The following is a 13,121-nucleotide window of genomic DNA, read 5'->3' as shown; positions in this document are numbered from 1 at the left end:
CGTCAGTGGCCTCGGAGTCGACGTCGACGGCCGGAGAGGGTGGTGGCGAGGCGCGGCTGAGAAGGGAGGGGCTGTAAGGGGCGCGTCCGAGCCCACCGGTGGGCGAGAACATCAGCGGGGAAGCCACGATCTTGTTGCAGAACGCGTTCAGCTCGAACTCCATGGGGTCGACGCTATCCTGCACACTAACAAAGTCGTCAAGGCGCTCGGCGGCCATCAGCTCGGCCAAGGGGTCTTCACTGGAGGCGGAGAAGTAGCTGTCTGGAGAAGTAGGAGACAGAGCCGTCTCGGGCGCCGGAGGCGAGAGCGGTGGCGTGGGCACCACGGGCACCTCCACCTCCGCCGGCATGGAGACGAGGCGAAGCGGCAGAGTCCCGTCAGAGGGGAGCGGGGGCGGGGGTGGCAGCACCACAACGTTGAGCTGGTGAGGCGGGGAGGCAGCCCGGCGGCGCTGTCTGACCGGAGTGCGGCAACGGCGACGGCTCCCGCCCTGATCGTGAAGGGCAGAGATGACGGTGCGCGGCGGCAGGGCGCGGGGGGAGCCAAGGCCACGCCCAGGGCCGCGGCGGTCATCGGCATCATCATCGGCATCGTCACGCCGCGTAGAGGTGAAGAAGTCCCTGCAGGGACCGAGAAGGCGGCGGCGGGCGCCGGAGCGGGGCTCCTCCCCATCCCGACAGCGCATGAACCACGTGTACTGCTGGATGGCAGGAACTGGGGGCACCTCCTCCGAGCTTGACGAAGGCATGCCGCTCTGGCGGCTCGACGGCGTGCGAGACTCCCTGACAGTCCAATCCTCGGCAAGGTCGATATGGATGAGGGCAGTGAAGGTAATACCCTCAGGTGGCGGGGCGACGGCGCGGCGAGGCGGGGAGTAACCATTCATCTCCTCGACCCGGCCAGCGCCGTTGCGGAAGATGGTGAAGACGTGGTCGCTGGGGATGCTGTCAAGGCTCCAGCACCACACCCAGCAGCTGAAGAGCTGGGTGTCCTCCTTGGCATAGGTGCGGCTGTCGAGGCGATCGACGATGACATCCTTGCCCAAGACGGACTCGGCGCCCTCGATGGACCACAGGTGCAAGGGCATCTTCTCAATCACGACACGAACGTGGAGGTTGAAGCGCTCGACGGAGCCGTGGTCCAACTCACGCCAAGGCTGAAGGATGAAAGCTGAGTCATTGACGATGAGGCGGCCGAGGGCGACAGCGCGGTCGCGGTGTGCAGGGAAGTCGAAGTGGATGTAGAAAGCCTCGGGGTGGTGATGGGTGACACGAAGCGAGTGCGGCTGGATGCCGAGCTCCTCTTCAATCGCCTTGCCGACGAGGATCGGGCTGGCGGAGTGGTGCAGGTCGACGGCGTTGACGAGCACCCCGTGGTTGCGCAGGATGAACACCTGGTGCTCGACGTAGCGCGAGGCCATGACGACCGAGCGGGAGGAGCCCGAGCGGCGGGGCGTCGGCAGGGTGAGGGCCCTGCTGAGCATGGCGGCAGACGGCGGTGGGACGGGGAAGCGCAGGCACTGGTGAACTGGCAGGCTTGAGTGGGCGGGAGCGGCGGCTGTGCTCCGGCGGGCAGCATGGCAGCGGGAGGACTCGGAGGCGAGATGACCCCAGGACCAACACTCTATGCAGCGGGGAGGGTCACGGCAGGCAGCGCGGCGGTGGTCCGTGCTAAGGCAACGGAAACAACGGCCCCTGAAGCGCCTTAAGAAGGCAGCACGGGCAGGACTCGGCGGAGAGGCGCGGCTGGGAAGGCGCGAGGATCCAGGCAGCATGGGCGGCCGCCCGTCAAGCGGAGGGCGACGACTTCTGGACGGCACCGAGATCCACGGGTTTCCATTCTCGGCAGCGGGAGCTGCTGGAAGGGAAGGCAGCGAACCGACCACCATGGACGACAGGCGCGAGAGTGCCTCGGACCGCCGGACCGAGCGCGGAGAGGATGGGGTAGAGTGAGCCTTCCCCAGACGAGCGGGAGCCACGCTCGGACCGCCCAGGGCGACAACATCGTTGAAGGACCGGGTGGGTGCAGAGGGCGTTGACGAGTTCAAGGCAGCAGCAGTTCCAGTCAGAGACAGCAAGAGACCACCGGGTCTGGGAGAGGAACTGAAGGAACCGACGGGTCGAGGGGACGAAGAGGCCCTCATGGGCGCGTGGTGGCCGGGGCGCGTGGAGAGGGCGCAGCGGCAGTGAGGAGGTGGGTGGCCGTCACGGCCGGAGTGGCCAGTGGCGCGGCGTGAGCAGCGGAGAGCTCATCAACACTCCTCGTTCCTGAACCTGCTCCTTGTGGAGACGAACTCGTGTGCGTAACCTTCGATACTACTCGTGTTTGAACTGTCTATCTTTCCTAGTAAGTTGTGCTCAACACAGTCGGGTTTACAGCTGATGTTTGATGGCACCATTTCACATGTCTTGGGACGCCGCCGGTGCTATGGTGTCGGCGAACAATACCAAATGAATTTTAAGTCGTAGCGTTGACGGACTGAACATTATTTAAGGACTGCCAGTGGGACCGAAGCGACAAACGCGTGAGAAGGATGTTCTTGGCAGAAGGACAGTTTTCGAGGGCCGCAGTGCAAAAAAAAGGACGCGTGTCGGCGTGTACACTCTTGTATTTTAGTCTTGGTCGCATAGTGCGATGGGTCCAGCAAGCTTTTATCCCTTTCCAAAAAGAGCAGTCTTGGAGAAACTTGCGCCGTCGTCTTCCCACCCTCTTTTTGCCTTGTTCGGCCGAAGACTGTCGCCATCGTCTTCCCCGGGAAGGTAAGAACATGGGCATCCACTTTTTTTGTTCCGTTGCTTTGAAGATCCAGGGTTTCCACACTCTCCACGTCTACTTGTTCGTACTAGCTACTGTTTGTCACCTCCAGCTTACTTGCCGGCGTTTATTCCCGATAGGACCACAGGATCGCTTGGGAGTGCATCCGATGGCCGGATTCGATCATCTGCCCGCACCTGCGGGGAACAATGACCCAGATGGTGGTGATCCGAACAGAGATTTCCTAATCGATGACTACCTCAACCTCACGGGGTACCCTGATGGGCAGTTGGAACCACACCCAATACCAGGCTCCCATGCTGCCGGAACCGGTGGTTTTGTCAGTGATGATCTTCTCTTCTCCTTGCTGAACGATCCAGAACAACTGGCGATGGTCCTGTACGAGATTGGTGTGGATCTGCATGATGAGGTGATATATTTCAGCTTTGTATTCTGTTAGTACTGTAGTTCAAGCGATGTCGACTTCTCCTGCCGCTAACTGTAATTGTCCTGGCTACATCTTGTTACACAGATCCCATATCCTGATACTTTGCTTGCCATCGATGACTACGAAGATACCCTTTTCGGTTCGCCAACTATGTCATCTCTGCTTGCATCGCCAGTGATGGTTCCTGGTGACCCATTGGAAGTTGGGTTGCTGGAACCAATTGCGCCGGCGCCACTTGCCATTGCGCAAAGTGTGCCAGAGGGAGATACATGGAGCTCGGTTGCTGCTAGGACCGGGAATCGCGGAAGAAGCATTACTTGGGGTGGAAACCTGCCGGGTCTCGGCGGCAGTTCGTCGTCCGACATGGCCACATCCGTTAACGGTAGTGAAGATCTGTACGGGGACGACGAAGCAGAGGATTCGAACGCGGTGGCGAGGCGAACACGGAGCGGTGGTGCGCACAGGCGTCGGCGGACTCTGCGCAGGGGTTCCACCTAGTTTCGTAGCACGAACAGGGTGAGATACAGGGACAACAAGAGCTGCGTGCACTGTGGTGTACAGAAATCAGTTCAGTGGAGACATGGCCCTGATTGCCAGTCGCCACTATGCAATCCCTGCGGCATACGTGCGTACGCTAGGAAGCTGCTCCCAGAGTACCGTCCGGCCAACAACCCGACGTATCAAGGTGCAGTGCATTCGAACAATGACAGGCGAGTTATGGAGCTGCATCAGCAGAACCTGGCTGCGAACCAGGAAGACGTTGCCGATCAAGGCAGCGCCGACCATTGATCGCCTTTATCAGCGTCCCGAGCCACGATAAGAACTAAACTCCTGTAGAAGGCCAGATGGTCGATCAGTTCCGTATCTGCTCCTCAGGTTTATTTTGTCCTTTTGGGTTCTAACTGTTACTGCACAAGGACTGGTTGTGCAATCAAACTAATCGTATGCGATGCAGCTATACTCCATAGAAGCTGATGAGCACTTCTCCGTACGTATTATGTGGTACCTCATAAGCGATGTGAGACGTTGTAGTGGCTGGGGCTAATTTGGTATGCATGTAGTTATTTGTTGAATTTATGTAAAACCGGTACTCGAACGGTATGCTGTTGTGCTTCTATTTATGTACAACCTATTATATCGGTGACTGTTTGGCGGGAAGTATATTAGGTAGTACTATATCAAATCACGATGCGCTTTGGAGTTGGTCTTGGACGCTGGGTAACAAGAACATGTTCATGCACGGCTTTTGTTCTGGATATATCCTGTTTAGAACTTGTTCACCGTTCGATCTTAAAAATTTCAGGGAAAACGTGCTCTTAAATGAGTGTTCGATCTGTCGGTTTGAACATGTTCTTGCAAAACAAGTAACATAATGTTAACGTTCATATGTTTGATCTCAGAACATGCACATCCAAATCAGTTCCCAGCTTTGGCACGTAGTGCACATACCAGACAACCACCTACATACCAAAAACGAAACTTTTGATGAGATGTCGATCCAACTTCTTGATTATAGCGCCATGAGGAAAGTTAAGAGAAAATGATCCATCGTCAACTGCTTACAAAACTAATTTGCTAGCGATAACCGAATGCAGGTTGCGGTTGATGCGGCCGATAAATCTCCAATTAAACAAAGTTCCGAACACTACAGCAGGCATGCTGCCTAATTATTTAGTGGATGTCTTGCTGCTACAAGTATGAAAAAATAGCATGTTTTTACACAAACACTTGTACGAATGCAGATAAGTGTTCGTTTCCAGCAACAACACATCGATAAAATCCCGACGTCATCGCAGAAGAGTTGATTTAGTCCTCCACCACTTGTATAAACCCGGGTGGGCGAGGAGCGTTGTTACCCCTCAGATGCATGAGGTCATAAAGCAGGTACGACGCGTGCTTCATCTCATCATCCTACATGACAAACCGAAAGCATCACGCCCAGTTATTCCTTTGGATGTCAAATAGATAATAAGCAACAAGTATTGACTACTTAACAAGATATGTCAACTGCTTTGACCTTGCGTATCCGGACATGGTGCTCGCTCCCATCAAAGAACTTGATAAAGTTTAGAGTGTGTATTCCCGACCTTATGCTGTGAAGATGAGTGAAAAATGATACCGGTGCATCAGCATTGTCAATTTCAAATAATTGTATCGCTATTTTGTCGGGTTGGGAATTTGCTTCTCGTGTACCTGTCAGTCAAGTTGGCACCATCGCATATGAATCTGACATTAAGCCCTTCCCAATCAAAATTCCATGAAACAAAAAACTTTGCTGCAGCTGCTGCCATAGCTTGCTTAAGCTTGGCACATATGTCAACATGCAGATCTCTGTGTTTGCCCTCATCCTCCCTCACATAGTAGGTTCGTATACAGTGAGATTCTTCTCAATCAGGTCAATGGCGTAAACATATGCAGGGAGCATTATCTGTAGAAAAATGTACAGCGTAAGCCATTCATATAGGAATTATTACCGGCTGGTCAAGACGATCATCGACTGATATATATATATGAGTATTTAAGTACTGACCAGTTTGCAATTTGGTACGTCGTACCCCACATGGTCTCCAATGAATTGGTCACGGATTGGCACGAAGCTGTTAGGATCTTCACCAGCTAGGAGCCTCATCTGCATGTTTTGGATAACCATTTAATAGGTTTCTTATTCTGTATGATCAATTTAACTACATAGTCGATACAAAGGAAATTAATAGTACCAGGAAATTGGACTCCATAAAATGCTTCCGCCTATGAGTGATGCCAGCTTGATCACAAAGATCTTCGGCTTGTTTGAAACATCTCATCATCAAGTTAACTATGTCATGGTCGAAGTCCACATCTCCCGAGAACATCTTGCTCAAGTGCTGTGCACTCACCTCTATGCAGCTAGGGACGAGGTGCATAACCCACCGACTGGAAAAGGCAAAATATATGTGAGAAAGTTGAATAAGGTACACCAGCAAGAAAAGACCTGTCAATTCATGTTGTCCATTGTATTCATTGACAATTGCTCATTTGCAAGCGTATATGTGATTGTTACCTCTTCCCTGCAGGGGTTCCAGACTGTATACTTGACACCATTTTGTGGAAGTCTGAGCATACAGCTTCTGGATAATTTCTCTCAGGAACAATGGTTGTTGGTACACACTCGACCGGTACGAGGCGAGCCTTGCGCTTGTTGAATGGTGAAGTGCTGAGCTCAAAATCAATAGTCTTCGCATTAAGGTTGATGTCATCCATTAGCTGCGTGTCGTAGCTAAACGCAAAGAAATTCTGCAACAATTTGTTCATCGATGCTGGCGAATAATTGCTGGCTTCTTCACCCATCTGCCAGTACGAAGGTCGCTTCTCGGATGCTGAAGCGGTGGGTGTCTTCGTGAAAACTTCATTCATATCACATGGTAAATCAGTGGTGTCCTTTGTTGTCGAATTTGCAGTGGCAGCTTCGTCTTGTGGGCTATCGATCCCAAGTTCAAAGTTTGGGGTGAACTCTATTAGTGCCCGGAATTGGTCTTTTTTGTTCCCACATGTTCCGCTGCTATGCTATTGGACGGCTGTTTTGCTGTTCTAAACTCTTGTGATTGGTGTGACCAACGGATCAGTAGAATTCATGTCTAAGTCTCCTGACATGGTCATTTCAGTTCCTTTGTCAGCAGCATTATTTGTGTATCCATGGGCTAGTTGTGTGTCCTACCGTGAAAACAGAGAAAGCTCGCATTGCACGTCGTCTAAATGACCTGTCTGGACCGGAATATCCATGTCGCTCGACAGCAAAGACATCCACCATGGATGTGTCGCAAGACATTGATGTGCATATCTTCTTATGTGGTCGCGTCTCATTTGTCATGCATCCGGATATGATGTCAGTACGCTACTGCCAACAGCTGGTACATCACAGAATATATTCGTTATAACAAAATTCACGAACTACCAAAAAGATTATTAGTGATCACACACGGTTGTTCGGACAGGAAATATGAAAAATACCTGTACCGCTGCACATTTGGCTCGGAGCTGCATCACCCGGCATCATTGCATCTTTGTTTTTCCCGTACCTCAGCGCCAAATCTTTTGTGTCAGAGAATAAATTGCTACTGCCTAGACGGGCATGATACAATATGTATTCCCTCTGTTTCTTCATGCTCTGATATATCCTTGGTGCTGCCTGCAAGTTTTGATATACATTCATACACGTACCGGGCCATACGTGCTGAAGGATGGACAACGATAGAAATGGGCATTGCTTTTACCTCATTGGACAGTTTGAGCAGATGGCAAAGCTCTATAGCATTCCCACGCGTTCTCTTCGAGTGGTATATACCGACCCGTTTGTTCTTCTGAAAGAATCATCCTCGGCTCTTCGTTTAAGAAGTACACAAATAGGGCGTGGACAATTCAAATAAAATGAACATAGATCATAAGGCAGAACGATTGAACGGTGTTATACAAAAAAAAGGAATTGGTGCTGACAAGGCATGCGCCAAACTCAATATCATGTTTTAGCCCAACTTTAGGAACAGTATCAGCTGCGATCATTGCCTTGAGCCTTTCTAATGTTATAGCCTTTATTAGTGGGAAAGTACCGTCCGGTATGTTCAGTGCACCAAGATTCACACTGTTTAGATAAAAGACCTGCCGATAAGAACAACAAACTGTTGATATGTACTAGACTGGCCATGTACTGGATAGAAGTGTATAAGAAACTTGCATATCCAATTTGCAGGAGCAGTTCCTTAACTGCAAGAACAGTGTGCACCCGGTTATGTTGGAAACAGATATGTTCTTCCGGATGTCAGCTTTTAGCTTCTTCGCCGCATCACATAATTCTTCTACTATGTACTTGCCCCAGTTGAAAGTGTTGATTAGGCTAGGGTCAGCTAGCGCAGGCCAATAATCAATATTGCAGTAGTTGTGCTTTGATGTAGGTGCAAAGAAATGACCCATGATAAAAACTACAAATGCAGTCTTAAATGCATCAACCTCATGTGGTTGCATCTTTTCGCCATAATCCTTTACTAATATGGCCTGGGCAGCCTTGAATGAACGAGCTTCTTTCCCATTTAAGCCAAGACGAGACCGCACCAGATTAACTACTGCGTTAGATCGGTCAAGATCCTTGTCTTGTACATCACGTCCAGCTGCAGGCACCCCAAACACGCTGTGAACATCTTGTGGTGAGAATTTGTAAACATGGTCCTTGTCAACCACAATAGAAGTCGTTGGCTCGTCCACCCTGGTAAGCAACCACTTTGAGAATTTCAGGTTCAACTTTGTGAGTTGGGGGAATGAGAGCAGACCACTGAAACTGACACTGGCACTGCTCACAATATCTTTTTTTGATTGGTTGAAGCTTGCAATCACATTGTGCACCAGTTTGACTGAACCCCTGGATGTTGCACCCCCAAACGTGAACATGTTTTCTGAATCATCATTTTCGATCTCACATTTGAATAAGGTGTCGTCGTTACATGCCATTTCCTTATCCAGCTGAAGTTGCCTTGCTATAAGTCCCTACATTTACGCAGCATAACAGTTATAAAAAAATGAAAACATTATGCAAATACATACTGCCAAATATACAGGACAAAAAACAATTGAATGAATGTTTGCTGCCATTGACGAATTACACACGTGACTATAACGATGGTCAATAGGCTCCAACTCCGCAGCATACCACCCTGAACAATGCACTGTGGGTGGCTGAACAAGTGATTTCGAGATATGCACAATCAATGGATGCACATACCCCAAGTTGAAATCAAATGATTAAACGGCATTTATACACAATGTTGGTGACATATAGTCGTGCGTTAGTTATACTACATACTGGGTGCCAGACAATTATGATGTGTTACTTCCCGTCATTTTTGTACAATTAGCGTTGCTCCTTACGCCACACAAATATCTTAATCATGACGTTGCGGTGCCGCATACTCTGTATTCGACCTTAATTCCTACCTACGGCCGAATTGTCGTCTCCCTAATCTGCGCACTCATCATACGCAAATATCCAACCGGTGGCATCCGTCAACTAGCATGCCGGAGTTGGTGGTTACCGACGGCATTTGGGGAATTGGTTAACGGGATGAAGGATCTGATGTAATTTAGATCGCCGAACTGTGTGTTCATTAGACTTACCTCTGTTTCCTTGTCGACTGTGAGGATGGACAAATATTCAGGGGGATTCTTCTTCTCGCAGTCGGGGAAGCTGAATCGACGGCAAGTACCAACAGAATCTGCGGTTGCCTCCCCGAGAACGTCGAGCCAATCGACCGACCGCGACTCAGCGGTACTCCGCAAGAGACACCAGATGCGAGGTTGATGGTCGCAAGATGTTGGTTCTAAGAATGGTGGAGCTAAATCGGAACCCTAGATCCCCGCATCCATGTAGCCTACCAGCGCCGCCGCTCATCCACATTCACTGTTTTTGCTCGGGGTCTGTAGGTTCGGTCGGACGGTGGGTGGCTTTTTTGCAGCGTGGCCCTTCTAGAACATGCGCCTTACACAGAAAAAAAATGTCCATGGGTAGTGCGACAGGTGCGAAACCCATCCGCTTGGGGGACACGTGCATAAAAATCATATACACATTTACGTATCCGTACATATATAACTTTTCGCATATATATATACATACATACATATAGACATATCTATATATACATATATATATATATGTCTATATATATATATATGTATATATGTATGTATGTATGTATGTATGTATGTATGTATGTATGTATGTATGTATGTATGTATGTGTGTATACTACAAAGTTGGTTCTGACTATCCCAAAACACATATAATCCTTCATATTAAAATATTGATTTTCGGTACAGATAAATGTTAGAATGTTGATTCACAACAACATGTTATACATTTTCAAGACTACTTCTCACGGTTTTTTTCTTCCGGTACAAAAATATACAAAATATATGCCATCATTGTCTTTCATGTACTTTTAGTCTACACTTTGGACATAGCAGTTAGTCAGGGGGTGCCGGTCCCTATATACCGGGTTTCATGGCGGGCAAACTGAAAATGCATGGGTTGGATCACGTATGACCACGTGTAGTTATAACATTACAATAAAAAAAATACAAAAAAAGTTATGATCCTAACAAAACAATGCAGTTGCAGTTTCCAGACATTCTTGACTCTAGCATAATCATCTGAGCCACATAGATGGCGTGATGGACATCGGTCACACAATAGACCACGGTGCAATCCATTCAGCGTGTGATGGAATTTTTTTTCAATGATTACAACCATACACGGCCAGACATGAATGTATGACACGGGTCCAACAACACGAAAAAATTCACAATCAACTTACGTTTTAAAACTTGAAGATGGGTAAGTTACATATCAACTATTCGCAGGAATATCACGCGATTAGACATAATATAACATAATGCGCTTGGCCGGCGGTGGGATAGATGACCATCCGGCTATGCTCCCTCTGTTACATAATTATTGTCTCAAAAATGACCTAAACTTGCTGCATCTACTCCCAAAAAATGCTAATATGCTCATAGTCGCATGCTCCCTCCTTCAGCTTGATCTTGTTCTTGTCTAACTGACCCATCCTTCTGTACCAACCCGATTCGAAATTCTCTCTGGCATAATACTGTGCGTGAATTCAATAACACAATGTCAAACATGTGGCGTAATCAGATTACAAACTGTTAACTCGCAAGAAGAAAAATGATATGAGCAAGGTCAGCTAACCACGTATGTATGAAAATAAGCAGACAGTTCTGCTGAGTACGACACTGTGTGGACGCATTAAAGCTATGGAATAGAGGCCGTGGCCTCCTGTGCCACGTGTCTGGCTATCGTAAACTTGGGCTTCGATTCTGTATGGGCCCAATTTGGCAAAAAAAAAGAAGTACTGGGGCTTCAAATAAATAACAACCCGATCGAGGACTGTCCCAGGAATCCTACCCATACCAGACAATAGTCTCACCCACAACCATACTCTGAGACTTCTGTATCTCTGTTTCACCGTTGTAGAAGGAGAAAAACCACCCGCATCCATTGATATCACGTCCCAGGTAACTCTGCAATGCATCATCTCCTCCTGCATGCTGATATCTATTGCGTTCAATTGCTTGCAGGGCGGGATAACAGAGTATATTGTGATTCCATTGCTTGGGAATGTTGATTTGCTCGCATACTCACAAGATCTTTATCATTAATCACATAAACAAGCATCTGTATTTGTGTGCTATCGGATGTGTTTGTTTGCATCTCCTGAATCATGTTATCCCGAGTATACTATACTCGTCTAGTTGCTTTCAGCAGATGGATGCCACATCCGTCAGAGCTGGGTATGTCCTCTATGGAACAGATACATGAGCATGCGGCGCTTACAAGTCATTTGTATCATTTCATATCCTGTGTGGGTTCGCATTTCACAATAGTTTGTTCTTTTACCGTGACTAATTGCTGAATGTGCTGGATGTCATGCTTGAATAGAGGCCAATGATGCTGCATGCAGCACAACCATCCCTCAATTTGGTAGTTCTGGTACTGGAGACTTAAAGACATGATTTCTGAATCCGCCATACATTCTCGCCAGAAACCATTGCTGGCACATGCTGGATGGACAATATACTGCTCCCTAGTAGAGACGAAATTGTCATACCCTGCATGCTTCACGTTTTACAGACTGATAAAATCAGTGGTTACCGAGACTCGTTATCGTTGCATGCTGCTTCTTTATACAGTTTTATTTTAGATTATCGAATGTGATGACACAACGACATATTATACATCTCCAGCCAACAAAAATAAAAATAAAAAAAACTATGGTGTCTTAAAACTAAGTTTAAAAAAATTCCTTGGACCAGTCCACGTGTGATAGTGTATCGTCGTTAGTTAGTCGGTGGTGTTTGGATAATGATATTGTGCTGGCTATGCTGCTTTCATCCAAACCTCTGCCTCACTCGTATTGCTCTCTTCTGCCAGCTTCAGGATGCCACCTAGAAGAGATATGGCTTGCATCGACTGCAACAATTTGCTGGGGATTACGTGTGGTGACCAAACAGTCGGTGATAAACAGTTCAGGGTTTATATCACCCCCGAATCTATTAACTATGCCGTGAGATCCTGCTCTCATCCAGCGTTATCTGGAACCACGATTCGTCTATACTGATGCATGCTATATTGTTGTCTTATTCTGCAGTACGTTCCGTGTGACAAACCTGACACCTTCGAATTTCATGACGGCACGGAGTCTGAATTAGTTACACCTGAAGGACTTACATTCATCGCTCTTATTGCTGACGACAACTGCCAGCCTTATTTATATGGCCCGGGGTAGACTGATCTGTCGCGTCAATACTGCGTGTCAAGAGGAGATGTTGTCCGCTTCACTGTCCCCGCTACTCCGAGACGTATTGAAGTAGAGATTCTTCGTCCTGACTCGGCTACTCCTCTGCTGCCGATAAACGGCGTCGGTAATATTAACTACGACACAGCTTGTTGTTTCTGGCGTTCACCACCAGGATTGTTTTCTAAGACGCTAAAAATTTGGGAAAATCTTTTATTGCAGCTTACCACCGCATGGACTTTACAACCAAAAACGTTGTTGATTCACTCGTTTGGTCCCGTGGGACGCACCTTGACGTCGCTGAAATGGACCAGATTTCCTGTATGCTCCAGACACAGGGGCCTGGTGTCGCTAGACCATGGGTGCATGTGCTTAGGCACCAAGATATATCAAGGATGGTATGTTGTATAATATTGTCGGCTGTTCCAACCGAACAACTCGTGCAGTTCGTACTTTACCTGGTTATAATATCCTTTAACATCATGACATCTTGTTGCTGCTGCAGAGAATTTCACTGAGTGTCGGTACACAAGGCCTGCCAGAAATAGGGAGGATCCTACTTGTAAGGCACTTTCAAGAACCTTC

At 48.3% G+C, this 13,121-nt stretch overlaps 2 protein-coding genes across 3 annotated transcripts; one reads left to right on the top strand and one right to left on the bottom strand.

Moving 5' to 3' along the window:
- Positions 1-2,668: 2,668 nt before the first annotated feature.
- LOC112269457 lies at positions 2,669-4,297 on the top strand. 2 transcript variants are annotated; one of them, XM_024456237.1, is made up of 3 exons: positions 2,669-2,759; positions 2,895-3,184; positions 3,287-4,297. In XM_024456237.1, exons 2-3 carry the CDS (start codon positions 2,924-2,926, stop codon positions 3,698-3,700), a joined length of 675 nt encoding a protein of 224 aa, XP_024312005.1. In that variant the 5' UTR covers positions 2,669-2,759; positions 2,895-2,923; the 3' UTR covers positions 3,701-4,297. The 2 variants fall into 2 exon arrangements, with proteins under 2 accessions (XP_024312005.1, XP_024312006.1); XM_024456238.1 differs by lacking the exon at positions 2,669-2,759 and having other exon boundaries at positions 2,848-3,184.
- Positions 4,298-4,682: 385 nt separating this feature from the next.
- LOC100838557 lies at positions 4,683-6,745 on the bottom strand. Its single transcript, XM_024456021.1, has 6 exons — positions 6,243-6,745; positions 5,920-6,115; positions 5,733-5,831; positions 5,396-5,630; positions 5,220-5,295; positions 4,683-5,113 (listed from the first exon to the last, which is right to left on the bottom strand). The coding sequence occupies exons 1-4, from the start codon at positions 6,593-6,595 to the stop codon at positions 5,556-5,558; spliced, it is 723 nt and encodes a 240-aa protein (XP_024311789.1). The 5' UTR covers positions 6,596-6,745; the 3' UTR covers positions 4,683-5,113; positions 5,220-5,295; positions 5,396-5,555.
- Positions 6,746-13,121: the final 6,376 nt, after the last annotated feature.

This window comes from Brachypodium distachyon, chromosome 5, assembly GCF_000005505.3.
Source record: "Brachypodium distachyon strain Bd21 chromosome 5, Brachypodium_distachyon_v3.0, whole genome shotgun sequence".
Classification (NCBI taxonomy): Eukaryota; Viridiplantae; Streptophyta; class Magnoliopsida; order Poales; family Poaceae; genus Brachypodium; species Brachypodium distachyon.
The sequence above is the reverse complement of the archived record's forward strand: the minus strand, read 5'-3'. Positions and strand labels throughout refer to the sequence as shown.